The 16,388-nt window shown below is 37.6% G+C and overlaps 1 protein-coding gene across 1 annotated transcript in view; it reads right to left on the minus strand.

The window, feature by feature from the left end:
• The window catches only part of LOC120497090 (transcription initiation factor TFIID subunit 4-like), a 146,253-nt gene that overhangs the window by 65,081 nt on the left and 64,784 nt on the right, over positions 1 to 16,388 (minus strand). The window contains 2 exon segments of the mRNA XM_039698146.1: positions 6,006 to 6,062; positions 16,252 to 16,377. Of these exon segments, the coding sequence (XP_039554080.1) occupies positions 6,006 to 6,062; positions 16,252 to 16,377 (183 nt within the window).

Below are 16,388 nucleotides of genomic sequence, written 5' to 3' on the forward strand. Positions count from 1 at the left end.
TAATAAACTTATTACTGGATATAGATTGTCTTGTTTCCCCAGCACCATTTGCACATGCAAATGTAATGCCATTCCTCTTTTGTCCTTGGTTATAAGTTTTACAATCAACTTCAGTCATCAGAATGTGGGACTGTTACCATAATATACCTGTACATCTAAAGTACTATCTGCTAAAAGGAAAAGAACCCACAGCTAACACAAGCAGTAAACTTAATAATGCAGCAAGACTTCCAGGAAAGTATTTTGACTGGTGAGACAGGACCACTCCTCTCTGAGATGCAAGTTTAGTACTAACATTTTAGGTCATTGCAGCAACTCTGTAACTTCAGAAAAAATCTTGTACTCTAAAGCCAAATCCAGCTTAAACCAGATGGGGATGGTCAAAGCATTTTTCTGAGTACAAACAGACCTGTGGTACAGGGGAAGTATAGAAAAAAGTGACTGTTACCTGACTTTCTACATGTACTGAAAAAAATGCTTGCACTCCTTCTGCATCACAGCTGCAGCACTGGTAACCTGATGCAGAAAACTATTCATGAAATAACTGTTCTGAGGAACCAGTGTTGCTTAAACATTGCTTCATCATTCCTTCAGGTATCACATTAATAGCTTTTCCTTCTTTCCACTTACTGACACACAGATGGGATAGAGAGCTACGTGGAAATTTAACTTAAATTTCCTGTTCAACTGCCCCACTTCTCAGTGAACTGTGCTCTAAGAAAGCAATTTAGGTAACATTGTTGCTTTTGGATCAATATTTTTATGTCAGGCATGATAAAATAGAAACTTACTTAGACTTCTCATCACTGAGACACTGCTTTAGCAGTAAAATATTTAAGGACTTTGTCTTTGCTGAAAAGGTGAATAAATGAACTTGCCAAACAAAGCAAAATCCTTTTCATTTGCTTTTCATTTTCAGTAATTATGATAACTAGAGTAAACTATCATTTAAATATTTTAAAAGAAACCACTCCTACTGAGTTGATACATAAATATTAGTGTGGTGACAAGAACTTATTTAGTGTAAAACCTTTTCTATTGTAGCCACTAAGTACATGATGCTGGAGTTTCAGTAATTCTGCTACAAGTTCTGGGGGATTAAAAACCTCTAAGGCAATGCTAGAACCACATAACATATACATCATAGGATGTACATATTTCATTATTCTGAAGAGAAGGATCCTATAGCTTTTTCTGGAACTCCACCTGCTAACAGCCCCAAATTTTACTGCAGAGAACTCAGAAAAGGGGACAGGTCAAAGTCTGAACCTCAGCCCAGCAAGGCTCTTGCTGCAGAGGACACTGCAGATGGAGGAAGGCAGCACCCAAGGCCAGTGGTTCCCAGAATGGAAGAGCCTCTCTGTGCCTGCTGTGCCCCTGCAGGACCCAGCACTCCAAGGCTCCTGGCCAGGGAACCATGCAGGACCTGCCCACGGCCAGCTCTGCTGGCAGGGACTCACAGAGGGCTGCCCGGTGCCTCCCCCAGCATCTGAAGGTTTCTGTATGAATACCAACAGGCCAGAGACTTCCCTTGCACTGCTGATGAGCACATCTGAGAGCAGATTCCAGTGGGGGTTATCTAACCTGATCTGGGGCCTGCATACATGCCCAGACATTTATGGGGTCTGGTTTACTCATTATTGTGCCATATTCTTGGTTGGTGATGACACAAAAATTTGAACCAAGTTCATCTTTCAGAATCAACCTCGGCTGATTTTTAAATTAAAACATTTTTTAGGCAACAGACCCTGATATGCAGAATACCCCTGACAGAATGGATGTTAAGGATCTTACCATCCATGCCTCTCCTTTAAACCATTTCTATCATTAATTACTAGGTGTTGACTCAGATATTTCTAATCTTGATCTATGCCTGCTGTCAGCTGTATGGCTTCTTTTATGTTCTATTTAACGAAGCTTTTAAAGGAAATTAGAGAATTCATAATTTCCTTAACTTACATTTGTGACTTCTAGACTACATAAATCAGTGTATTTCCTAAAACTTGATTTAAAAAGTTTTAGTCATGCTTTGTTCATTGTAGCTTATCAGGGTTAGTTTAGCAAAACTTAAAGTTTCAGTGACTTTCTAAGCACTCTTCAACAGCAGTCTCTGCAAAAACTTAACTATGTATTGGCTAAAATGGAAAACTCCACTGATTATTAATGTCCTGCTTATTATTGATTAAAACAATTAATTTAAAAGTAAATTAAAGCAATTAATTAGAAAAATAATTAGGAAAGTTATATAATTTCAAAAAAACAGACACTGCTTACAAATGATGCTATTTCTTACATTAAATTGTACCAAGTCAGACATATCAGAATTTGTTACAAAGCAATGCAACAAAGTAATAGCTGAAAAGCCTAATTTTTCCCTGAAATACTCTGAATGAAAAATATTTTTCAGTAGTTTATTAAATAGGTTTACCATTGAAACAATCACATGCTGTCCACTGAAAAAGGCTGCACCAAGGCTGCACCTTCACATAAGAAGTGTGAAAGCAAATGGAGAGTTTTGAGCAAGAGAATCCTCCACAGGTACATTTTGCCACTGCTTTCACTCAAGTCCATTAGAAACAGGTTAATACCAAAGCAAAATAAGTCACTCAGACTGAAATCAGAGTGGGTTTGCACTGCCTTAACTAAAACAGCACGGGTCTGGCTGCCAATGAAACCTGAGTGTTATGTCTTGTCTCTGCAATAATGGGGCTTCCCTTTGTTTGGGTAAATATTTAAATGCAGTTTAAACCTGATTTATGCCAATTTGGGTTAAACAATACGGTTTGAAGAATGGCTAATGAGTGGATCAAGATGGAATTACAGAGAAAAAATATAATCTTCACCTAATCAAATTAATTTTAAAATGTGTTCAAAGGATTCCACTTACATTGTCTTTATGGCACTAAGAAGCAAGAAGGAATCTTTCAACTGGTAGATGTTCTGTGAAAGAAGCTGAGCTAATCTTGTTTTTTTTCTTAAATTCGGAAGAAAAACAGAGCGTTACAGAATGAAGACTCCAAAATATCCATGAAGGAGAATGTTTTGGAATGAATACCCTGTTCTATTTTTCTTTCTTTCCTCTTCATCCTATTATCCTTCTATGGGTACTTTTATTTTGCATCCTAAGACAGCGTTTTCCAGAGTTCCTTCAATGTTTTGGATAGTTTTTTCCTTTTAAGGAAAGATTTAGAAGACTTTAAGACTTCAAGTTACTTCTTTTGGTACTTCACTTTCTCTCTCTGACTTCTGTCAGTAGTGTCCCTGTTCAAACTGATTAAAGCCTGAGCCATTATCCATTTTTCAGAACATAATAATGGTATTTCCGGCTGTTTTGCTGGAATGAAAAACCAAGCTATCTTGCAATCATATCATTGCAATCAAACAAGTAATACAAGCTAGAAGAGCTGCAGGTTTCTTGGGTGCCCTCTTGGTGCTTTTTAAAACACTACCTAACACCACTTTACTATGGGCCACAAGAACATCTGGGCAACAAAGGTCTTCAGGCAATATTCAAGACACAAATCATGGAATCACAGCTTCAAATCCAGTTTATTATTGAAGCTGGCAGTATTTTATTTATCAGCTTATACAAAAGCTGAAAGAAACACAATTTCTCTCTCAGCTATAGGTCATAAACACATGTAAGAGTAGCCCAGCTGGCAGCAAAGTTTTGAATTTATTTATTTTTGTTGGCACTAATTCTAAACTTCTAATTTCAAATGACAAATCCATGCCAAAGACAGTTTTTCTAATCAACCTTTTATACTATAAAATGTTTTGGGGTTTTTTATTTTTATTTTGGCAATGCCAGTAATTTAAGATTTCATTATATCCAGTAAAGAGTGCAGAAAAAAATATGAACAATCTTAAAACAATATCTTGCTAGTACCATGTCCCCTTTGTAAAAGAAAACGTTTTTACTAACTAAATTTCAGTATCTAAGTGAAAGTCTCTGGAGCTTTAGAACACTGATTACTAAAACCAGAGACATTTCTTATAGCTTCAAACATGCAGAATGAAATTCCATTTCCGTGGTGCCAGCAGCTGATGCATTTCTGTGAGCGAGCTGGGCGAGCAGCTCCGAGGGCAGAGCCTGCAGCAGCCAGCCTGGGAGCTCCTGCAGCACCCGGGCCAAGGCAGAGCTGCAGCCACAGCCTGTGTGCCCAAAGCTCCTCTAAGGAGCTCCTGAAGTGCCCAGACCAAGGCAGAGCTGCAGCTACAGCCTGTGTGCCCAAAGCTCCTCTAAAGAGCTCCTTCTGCAGTGCCTGGATGAAGGCAGCACTGCCACCACAGCCTGGGGTGTCCGAAGCACTGAGGAGCTCCTTCTGCAGTGGCCAGACAAATCCAGAGCTCCAACCACAGCCTGGTGTGTCTGAAGATGCTCTAAGGAGCTCCTTCTGCAGTGCCCACACAAAGCCAGCAGTGGCAGCACAGCCCGTGTGGCCAAAGCTCCTCTAAGGAGCTCCTTCTGCAGTGGCAAGACCAAGCCAGCACTGGAACCACAGCCTGGGGTGTCTGAAGCTGCTCTAAGGAGCTCCTTCTGCAGTGGCAAGACCAAGCCAGCACTGGAACCACAGCCCGTGTGCCCGAAGCACTAAGGAGCTCCTGCAGTGCCCACACAAAGCCAGCAGTGGCAGCACAGCCCGTGTGCCCGAAGCCCTCCAGGGACTCCCTGAAGAGGCGCTCGCCCAGCCCTCGCCTGCCGCCCCTCGGGCTCCGGCCTCGGCACCGCCAGAGCCCCGCAGCTGCTCCAGCCTGAGCACTGCAACACCCGCCTTAGAGACCCGTCTCACTTCCTCAAGTTTCCAATGGATGCCCAGGAAAGCTACACTGATGCAGCAGCAATGCATTTAATCCCAGCTCTGCTCACTTGCAGCAGCACGGCACCTTCAGCTCTCAGCTCAACAGCCCTTTCTGCCTGCCACCAACTGCTCTCAGAAATCTGATTCTTTCTTTGAATACACTGGCTGCATACAAAACCCAAGTACTATTAAAATCCTGCCTCTTTTCCTGCCAAATAACTTGATTACCCTATTTCATTTCAATACTTGCTTGACAAACCCAAATCTGGAAACAGTAAGGCCTGGTCTAATGTTTACAAGAACTCATTTCAGCAAGTCTTACTACATAATCATAGAATGAAATGAAGATAAATAAAACACATCCGTGTATTTGGATTTTTTTGACTGTTATATACATAAAATCTGTGTAGCTAACGGGACTCCAGAATACTGCCAAGAGGGAAACAAAACAGGAAGAACAGGTCAATACAAAAGGACTTGCTATATGCATTTTTCTGTATATCTTACCTTCCAGTGCATAATTATTACCTGCTAATGTGTATATCCAAACAAGCTGGCTAAAAAGAATGGCATCATTTTGCTGAAATTGCTTTCAACTGATGGATATTTTAATCTTTCTAATTGATTTAAGTTACAACCCAATCCTAAGGCATGAGATGCCTTAAGCAAAGGACACTCACTCATTTATAGCAAATTAAGGTACTCTTAGAGTAACACATCACAGCTTCATGGGAAATTATTTGATATTTTTTGGATTATTGTAATTTAGACAAATGAGTAAACACTCCACTGAATCACAGAATAGAGAAAATGATTGGCAATTACATTACTTGAAAGAATGTTACAAGAACAAAATGGTTAAGTAGCACATTTCTAAGAAAGCGACATTTTACAAAAAGACAAAGGCATATATTTTCCACCAAAATCTAGAGCTGCTGTCATCAACAACCCAACAAAAGCTACAGCTACCTAAAATGGAAATGAAAATGTAATGTATGGAAATATTCTCTTATAAAATCTCCTTAGGCTTCACATGTATTAATGTATTAGTTTGCAAACATTAAGATCAAAGGCGAAGCAACAAATACATCCTAAAAAGTTTTTAGTCAGATTTTTATTAACGATATACAAGTAGCAAGGCATAAAAAATTAATATGTTCAAGCCTTGAAATGTCAAGTGTAATGATCTCTAGCTCTGCTTACCTCCTTTGCTTTTTGTTTCAGTCTAGCTTGCTCTGGGTCTTCTTGCCTTGAGCGACTCTACATGTTTAAAAAAAATGGGGAAAAAAGGTTAACAGATGGTTTAAGAACCCCTCATCTGTTGCAGTAAGTTAAAAAATAGCAAAGAAATAGGAACAGGATACAAGGTATCAAACATGGGACACTTAAATTGACAGAAGTGCAATTTCAAACCCATGAAGCCTAACCCAAAATGAGGTTAAATGCTCACTTGTAAATGATATATAGTGAAGATTTTAATTTAAAAAAACACCAAAACAAAATAAACCAAACAAAAAAAGCAAAACCAAACAAACAAAAACACCAAACCAAAAACAAAAACCAAGACCAAAGAAACAAAAACAAAAAAAATCAAACTAAAACAACAACAACAAAAAAAAACAACTCCCCATGTTTTTGTCAACATGAAAGTTTTCATACAGGTTTAAATTTCAATTATTTAATACTAATAAATTCAAGCATCCAAGAGCACCAAGTTACACCCTTTTCATTATGCAAACTTTTTAATTTAAGTCCTTACAATCACATATTTTAAATTTACTATTTGCAACTAAGCTTGTATCTAGCTCTTCGTAGAGAGCATGAAGAAAACCATTGTAGAGTTGCCCTCCCAAAAGGTAAACCTTTATAATAAATATATTACTATTCCATATGAACTTACTTTGAGTACAGCATAGAAATACACTCTGCAAAAAAAAAAATCAAACTAAAACAACAACAACAAAAAAAAACAACTCCCCATGTTTTTGTCAACATGATTTTTTTCATACAGGTTTAAATTTCAATTATTTAATACTAATAAATTCAAGCATCCAAGAGCACCAGTTACACCCTTTTCATTATGCAAACTTTTTAATTTAAGTCCTTACAATCACATATTTTAAATTTACTATTTGCAACTAAGCTTGTATCTAGCTCTTCGTAGAGAGCATGAAGAAAACCATTGTAGAGTTGCCCTCCCAAAAGGTAAACCTTTATAATAAATATATTACTATTCCATATGAACTTACTTTGAGTACAGCATAGAAATACACTCTGTTAAAACCATTCATGCACTACTAATAATATTAATACTGTCAATTTTAAAACTGGATAAATATTGCTGAATGACAACTTTTGTATTTTTCTTCAAAACCAAGAACAGCTCTAAAAGCAGATCATTTAATTACAATAACAACTTGTAACATTTCTTTAGACACAGAGTATTTTATAACCACATGTTAAAAAACCATTAAATTTATATTTGTGCTCACTTCTCAGACTGATGGAATTCAAAACTCAAGAGGCAGATAATACACTCATTATCCTTTTATAAATGTGTGATGGGTCAGCATGCAGCAAATGTTGCAAAGTGACAAGAAGCTCCAATAAAACTTGTGACATCCATGGAAAATTGTTGTTCCTGACACCTGAGAAATGTGGTAGTTCTACTTCAGTATTTCTTTGAGATTTGAAGTGGAACCATTTACCCAACGCCCTTTAGGAGTGTCTGTGCCCTCTCCTACCTGTCATTCCCTGCTTGTTGCCATGCTGAAGGCAGAAACTTGAAAGAATATTTGTTTGCAAAGTTATAGACTCTCAGATTTTTTTCCAGTGTTTAAATATTTCATACCATATTCTGGTCAGAATTCAAAAATCCATTAAGAAAGCCAAAGGGAGACAGGTTTTAAGGGCTTGTGCTTAAAAGGGTTGGGTGCTATTTTTGATACACCTGGAGAGTGCCTTGGCTTGATTTGGCACGGAATTCTGCATCCTTTCTCCTGTCAGTTTTGTGGGTTTGTGGGTTTTGTGGGTTTGGTTGATTTTATTTGAATTGGGATTATTTTTTTTTCAGCCAATATAGCACACCTATAAAACACAGTGCTGATAACACAGGGTGACATTAAACAATAATGAGATTTTTAGATGTGCTAAACTCTTCCAGTGTGCACATCAGCTTCACCTTCCACCATCATCTACAAGTGTTTTTGTGTCTGTTTGGCATAAGAGGGCAGTGTCTGCAGCAGCTGAATGCCAAACTGAGATCTCAGATGGCCAATGCCCAAATCAGACTTGTGCCACAAAGGAAGAAACTCCACCCCAACACAGGCTGAGGTTCCTTCTAACTGCTGTGGCCAGACAAAAAGAAAACATAGATGATGTGACCTAGTTAATGTTCCAAGGACAAAAAGGTATTTAATGAAATGTGGGGTCTGCCAGGGAGCAGGGTTTCTAACCAACACAGCAATTACTAAGAACTTGACTATATTTATACTATTAGGTTAAAAACAAAGTAAAAAACACCAGTCAGTGAGCTGCTTCTCTAGGAGATGGGCTCAGGTCAGTATTCATGAACTGAGCTGAACAAGGTCTTGCTGTCATTTTGCAAGAACAATTCAATTGTTGGAGCCTCAGTTTCTCCAGTATGATGTATGGAAAAGCATATTTAGCCCTTTCATGGGTTTTGATGATAAATTTATAAATGTACAATGAACTTCTATTGCCTTGTGAGTCTCACAGTGAAAGCAGTACAGAAACACAGAGCACTGTTACACTGCTGTATGAAGCTGAAAATTCACCAAATGCAAAGCACAAGTTGAAAGCACTTCAGCTTTAGGAGGAAGCAGAGTGTCCTGAGAGAATGCAGCTAAGACTTCTAATATTGTTACTGACTTTCTACAAGGAAGTGATAGAATCCTGCAAAATACCAGAAGTACGTAGTGTTTGGGGACAGTGTAAGAAAAATTAAAGCAGGAGATGCAAAGTAACATTGCAATTCCTGGGCTCCATCAGTGAAGGAAAAACTCTGCAAGTGCAAAAGAGTAAAGTAACACATTTAAAAGTTGGGGCTTTTTCTTTCTTCCCCAGAAACTGACCAAATAAGAACAGATCTGGAGTTCAGGATAATCTCAATATGCAAAAGCCAATCACCTACTCTGTGGAAACCTCCAGCTTGTTCACAGTAAATATATGATAAAAATTATTGCAGAGGTGAAAGCAGGTGCTCAACTCCTGAACAATATCAAATACAGGAATCTTGTTTCAAAAATGAACGTATATAAAATACCAGGTGAAGTTAAATGTATAACCCAGATTGAAGGTGAAGATAGATTTTTACATGTAGAATAATGGAATGATTTTCTAATTATTGCTTAAATCCATGCCAAAGAACTTTTCCAAAGAATCCAGGGTAGTTCTTGTTTCAAACAAGCAGAATTCAAATTTTACATTGGATGTATCACTACTACAAAAAAAAAAATTTAAGGAATTTAACTCTTTTGTGTTCAGGAAAAAAAAAAACAGATTTTTTTTTTTAAAGCAGATTTGCAAGACTAAAATACTTTCCTGCTGGTTACCATGCCAGTAAGCTTTGGAAATAAAATCATCAGTACAGAGAGGCTAAAATGTATTAAAGGACAAGTATAAACATCAACTATCTCATTAATTCTTCACTTTATGATCTAATGTAAATTATAAAAGGCTTCACCCATGCTCATGCAACATGGATTAAAGCAAATATAAGCAAATGCAAATGTCAAGCTTAAGAGAGGTGCCTAAATGAGCTTTAGAAATGTCACTGGATTCCCTTTACACTCCATTCCACACGTGAACATCTCTCCCTTCCTCTGAAGAGTTTGCACAATTCTGCTGCTGCTCAGCTCTTGTAGTGCTTTGTCTACACATCAACATCACCAAACAATTATTTTATTATTTTGCACTTACTTTTATCAAGCTAACTAATCATTCCTAGCTTTTTCTAAATTGCAGTTCAACTTTTTTCTTCCAGTTAATTCATATTTTCAGTTTTCTCTTCCTCTCTCCTTTATGTCTAACATCCAAGTCTTAATATGCAGCACTTCACCTGTTTTGTGAAACATTTTTTTCCAAAATCTTTTAATGCACCAATGTCTCCTTCCTCCAAAGCTTTGAAAACACCCACTAATCAGAGAACCCACCAAATCAAATCCTTTCAAGGACTTTATCACAATTCCTTTGCCTTCCCCTCCCTGTTCATCATGTCTAGATCTGTAAATACAGCAGGCTGCATTTACATAATGTATTTTCCTGTTGATGAATAAACACTTTTAAAAGCAAGCAAGCTTCCCATAGTAATTTTAGAGAAACCCAGGACTGATCCTAAGCAGATAACATATTTCTAAATATATTAAATGCTGTCTCCTACTGAGAATGTATTCAGCAAACCAGGTTTGTTAACATTTCTCTCAAACACCAGCTATTTTATTAGACCAGACAACCTGATATTTTAATTGTGAAGAACCAAATGCTTTGTGTTAGAGAGTTCTTTATCTGGAAACTGAAAACTGCATAGATCACATTACATCTATGGAAATACTGGACTTCCAAAGTATGAAAAGCAGTCTATGTTAAATGTGTGTATTCAAAACAACAGAAATAAGGGGCTTCATTTACATGTTACCAAACTCCCTGATGTTCCAAACCTCAGCTCTTCCCCTGGCTTGTGTTAAGGCAGGAGGCCACAAAAGAGACATCTAATTACACATGGAACAGTGTCATTTTCAGGGTATTTCAGATTTCACAGAATTGTCTTAAATTAGAAAGCAAGAGTGTTTTTAAAATTATAAGGGTATTTATAACCACACCATACTTACAAATATGCACCAATTTCTTTATAATTGGAGCATACTCTGCATCTATGCAGATGGACAGACTAAAAGTACTCCTGATGTCTTTCATTACCATAATTATTCAATACTTTGCTTGATTATTAACGTCAAAGCTAAATTTTTGATCCACTAACAAAACTAAGTTTTTTGTTTAGATTTGTAAGGACTTGAAAGTCTCAGCTTGTTACACCTGTGCTGGAAATGCCTCACAGGGTCTCTCCTGCATTGGGCTACATCTGACCCCAGCTAAGGCACTTGCAGCTCTACTGCCCCATACCAACATACACACTGGGGGTCTTGAATGCCTCAAATTCACCTTCTTGCATTAAATAATGTTAAGAGTCACAACTCAGATGCTGTATTATCAAAAGGCACTGCTGTGCCAACAGTTTCAATTTTATACCTATTTTTCCCCATTGATGACATTAGAACTTCACCCACGGCTGTACCAGCTTATAACTTCCACTTTTAATTAAAGAAATTAAATTGGCAACATGAAACACTTTGCTTTCACGTTAGCTTTGTTAATAAAAAGTGAAAGTTAAAAGCATCATAGCTGAGGGTAAAACGCTGCTCAGTGTTACGACCATGGTGAGCTGGAATGCAGAAGCACAGGTCTGAAAAATGATTTATATTAAAATCATTAAAATTGCAGTAACAAATTCCTAAAAATTCAGAAATTATCTCAACGCAGTAATTCCCATTTTGCTGTGCTCCCATCAGAATGAGTTCCAAGGCAGGAGGCTGCAGTGAATCACAGCTCTCAAAGAGGAAAGGATGAAATGGAATGCCTGAACTCACCTCAGACTCAGGGAGAGCCCCTCCCAGCCAGCACAGCACACGTGTGGAAGGGAATCTGCAGCACCAAATTTCACTGATCTCTCAATAAAAAAGCCCTTCAGCCTATAGTACTACCCAATCATCCTTAAATGGTAATTAACTTTACAAACAATTTTAAACATAATTTTCCATTTACTTATGTAAATTTTCTTTTTACAGAATTCATCTTACTCTTGTGAGAGTTGTAGTTAAGATCCCAGAACTTGACAGACCTGTGCTACTAATACATAACACTCAAATATATAATAAAATACACTCAAAGTAATATTAATAATCTCTAATAATAATCTCTAATAATAATAATTTAATATATTGGAAATGAAATTTCAACATTAATTTTATAATAAAATACACAGGAATTCAGCCAGTTTGAGCAGATCAATTAACACACTAATTTTAATGTGATCCACCTTATCATACATTGTAACATAGAAGTATGATTCATTCATTTTCTGAGAGCCAGGACAATCCCAAGCTGTAACTCCTTACTGTCACCACTCCCTCCAAAATAAAATTCAGAAATAAAAACTACAAAACAACAACAAATCAGCTACAACCTCCTACTCCTTCTACTGCCAGAAATATTTCCATTATTAGCCCAGGACCAGAACTGCATTCAACTTGACAGACACGACCTGCATCTTCCAGGTTTTGGAAACAGCTCTGAAAGCAGCAAGAACACAGATTTACTACAATAATACCAGTGCTTTTTTGGGTTTGGTTTGGGTTTGTTTTTTTGTTGGTTTGTTTTTCTTTTTTGAATATCCGCACGAGACACACCATGTCAAATGTAAAGGTAAATTCCTCAAGTGATTTTAGTCTGGCTTTTGACCTTTCTGCAGCCTTGAGACTCTCCTCAGCTGCCTGTGCCATCCCCAAAGGCCCAGAGAGGATGTCTGGTTCTGCACACACCTGGCAACAACAGCCAGTGGCTCCCACTGGCAAAACACACCAGGGCCAAGAGTTGACTCTCCTAAATATTTCCATTAAAGAAGCTGTGCTTTACATACATGTTTATACACAAGATGGTCCCTCCTTGTGCCATTTTTTTTTCATTTGTGATGCTCATGTCAGAAAGGAAAGCCAAAATCAGTGACAGCCAAGGCAGCTCAGTCCCTCCCTGCACAGCTCCTCCTTTTGACACATCCCATTTTCTGGGGCTTGAGACAGGAGCTCTTCCAGCAGCAGGAGGGGCCTGGATCTCAGGCTGGGGACCAAGATGCCTTTTAACACTTCTCCAATAAAAACAGCTTCTAGAAAGTAAATTAGAGAAAAGCCTTGGGCTGGTATGGGAATGCTGTGGAATATTTTGGAATGTTGTGGGACACTCTGAAACATTGTGGAAGGTTATGGAATGTTGTGGAATATGATGCAGGATCCCTGAGGTGCAGGAGGTCATTCTGGCTCCTGCAACAGAGTAGTGGTAGTAGTTCCAATTTTCAGATTCTTAATGTAAAAGAAATTGAATGTTGCATTGCTACTACAGCATACTATTTTTCCTTTCCTGTCAAGTTTGTCTTCCCCCAAAATATCCCACTGGAATGAGAACATCACTCACAATGCTTCTCAGCTTGTGCTATTAAGTTTCTATTTCTCAAGTATTTCCCAGGCATGGGATGTAAGATTTTTGTAAAATTCTCTCATTTAACAAGCTAAACAACACTGCTATTTTATTTCACAGACACTAGTGCCACAGCTAATTTTAACTTTAGTGACTTTCCTCAGAACATCAAAAATTTTATTTTTTGAAACCTAACTTTGTTTTCCTTCTACCTTCTCATCTGACTCAATCTCTCCTTCTTCCAAAAACATTTCCAGAAGCAAAACCAAGCCCATCTGAGTGCTTACAAATTTTGCAATAATCTCCTACTGTACCAATTGAAATTATGGTTGCAGATCAACCAGAACACTTGTGCCAAATATTTTCCCTTCTCCTCCTAAAGAAACCCACCCATCACCCCAACCAACAAAAGCCTGATACTTTCTTCAGCCATCATTTACCTTTTTTTTAACCCCTTACTGAACTGCAATGCTAAATCACCAGACCAGTTTTAAGGCTTCCCAAAGACTCATGCTGCCTCCCCTTTGATTTCAACCTATTCCTTCATTTTTCATTATCTTCTCCACTGATTTTCCTGTTACAAAGTAGATTATTTAGCACCATCTGGTTCAATGCCCAAAACATTTCCTTCACTATCTTATTCTTCATCAAAACCCAGACTATGGCTGTTAACAAAGCTCCAAAGTGTAAATAATTGTAAAACAATTTTCACTGTGCAAGTTTGACCTTTTTATGCTCTTCCATACAAGAAAGTAGATGAGGTACCACCAGAAGGAAGATTTGAAACTTTCACTAAAATGGTTCTGCTGAGTAAACTTAAAATCATGTTGCACAATAACCTGTCAAAACACTTCTGAGATAAAAAATCATGTTGTTTCTCTAAAAGGCACATTAAGAAGTTGCATTTATAAATAAATATGATTTTCAGATTTAAGCATCTGTAGGAAGGAAAACAGAAATTTCACTTTAAATGCCAAAGATTTTTATAACTTAAAGACAGCTTCTCAAGGTGACAAAGGTGCTGTGACTGGGGAACACTGCCTGTGCATGGTGGGTGTTTGAGCCCCCAGAGCCAGTTTAAGCATCTCCCCCTTTGCAGACACAAATGTCACCAGGCCACAGACAGGGACAAGTGGGTACTGATGGGTGTCACCCCACCAGGCAGCTGGGCAGACTTTAACTGTGCCCATGTGTCACTGCAATGACTGCATCCTTCCCACAGGGGCTGAGATCTCCTCACACAACAAGGCACGTTCACAAACAACAGAGAAAGCCAAAATCCTGGCTAAGGAATCAGCACACAGGAATTCAGAATAAAGACCTCAATAACTATCACTGTTCATGTACAGGTGCTTTTGCACTTGAGCAGCACCAGAGTATCTATGGAGATAATATAAAATCTATTATTTAGAATAAAAATTGTAATCTGACCTTTTTTTACCAAACTATGTCCTAGGTAAGCCTGGCACTGGGTCAGCCATGCCTCAGAGCTGACTGGGGAGCACCAGCTAAACAAAGCAAGCTCAGCTCCTCATGGCATTTACACTTAAACCACAACACTGCATAAGCACCTTCCAAGGGGTCCACAGTGTCTTTTACTGCTCTCTCTAGACATTAACACTGATAAATCAGCACTGCTGATGGCTACCCAGTGCTTTGGGTTTGGATTTTTAACACCTTCATTTACTTTTCACTTTCATGTATTTATTCCAAGCTGTCTCCTGGTTATGAAGATGAAGTACGCATTCAATAATTTCATTAAGGTAATTTTTTTCAAATAAATCAGAGTATTCTTTTACTTTGGTTTTTCTTTTTGTTGCAGAATTCTTAAATTTGCTCTTCCTGCATTTTACAGGAATCAAACCTGATGATTGGGTATTTATTTCCCAAATTTAGACTTTAGAGGACTTCATATTATCCAAGACTAAAACAACAACAAAAATACCTGTCCACAAAACAGAGTATCAATTCATGAAGGAATTCAGGTTGGAAGGAATAGCAGGAGGTCCAGCCTGCATAAGGCTCTGTGCAGTCAGGAAAACATTTCTGAACTAAGGTCTATAAGCTACTGCATTTTTCTCAATGTCCATTAAAAAAAAACCAAAAAAAAAAAAAACCAAAAAAAACCACAAAACCAATGAAACTAACAAGCAGCAGGATACACAGAAAATTATTCACCAAGATACAGTCACTGAATGAAGAAAACATGATAAAAATAAATAAGCATGTCTTTATTTTTAATAAATAAGAATTAAGAACAAAACCAGCAAATATGTTTTTATAAAAACTTTTAAAGAGTATCTATGTTGTGTAAAAATTTGTGGACTATTTAATAATGTGAACAATTATAAATTAAAAGCACAAACAGGACGGACTACCATAGCCTGAGAAACAATTTCAAAACAAGCAAGGTTTGGGTTTTTTTATTTTTTAATCTCTCAATTTGTGAACATTAATGGCATAAAATCAGGAGGCTCTGTTACAACTAAACACTGAGTTGTTCTGTATAACCTCTTCAGAATATACAGTAAATAACTCAATGAAGATTCAAGTACAATTAAAAATGGGATAACTGAGGGATGAACTTACTTGCAGTTAGATATGATATATAGGATTAAATTTACAGTTACAAGCAGGAGACTCATCTATACCTATGTGCTCTTGAAACAATATGATCTGAGTTTGTTCTATCACTCCATGAACACTCAGCCCCTGGAATTAAAGTTACAAAGGAACAAGTCCTGGCAGAAGAACTGGCAGTTAACTGAAGACAGGCATGAACCAATCAAATACTGCAGTTCAGAGAAGTGACTGGAACACATTTAAATGAAGATGAGCAAATGAACAAAACTGTTTAAAAACAAAGTCTAACAACCTAAGAAGTAAAAAGCCTCTAAAAAAAATAATCAGAATGTACTGAATTTGTTTAAATGCCAGACGTGTAAGCTATGATTCTCCAGTGGCACAGAAACCCTTGGCATCTATTATATTTCAAAGGCAATTGTAAAAATCATTTCCCAGAATTATTTTGAAAGTGTGAATGAATTCAAGGTGTGGTGTCATACCAACAGCCCCTTTGTTGTTGTAACCAAATGTGCTTAGGAAACACAGATCACAAAATTAAATAACAGTGTGAAGGCTATGGATTGTTCAGTAGCTAAAAAACAGTGAAAGTGAGTGATACCTTGGCAGCCTTCAGCAAAATCTCCCTCTCTTGTTCATCTTTCCTTTGCTTTTCCAAACGCTCCAACTGCTCAAAGAACTTCAGCTGGGATCGGACATCTGTGGCTTGCTCGTACCACTCATCATCCTGGAAAACAG

The sequence above is a fragment of the Passer montanus genome, unplaced genomic scaffold, assembly GCF_014805655.1.
Source record: "Passer montanus isolate IOZ18808 unplaced genomic scaffold, ASM1480565v1 scaffold121, whole genome shotgun sequence".
Taxonomy (NCBI): Eukaryota; Metazoa; Chordata; class Aves; order Passeriformes; family Passeridae; genus Passer; species Passer montanus.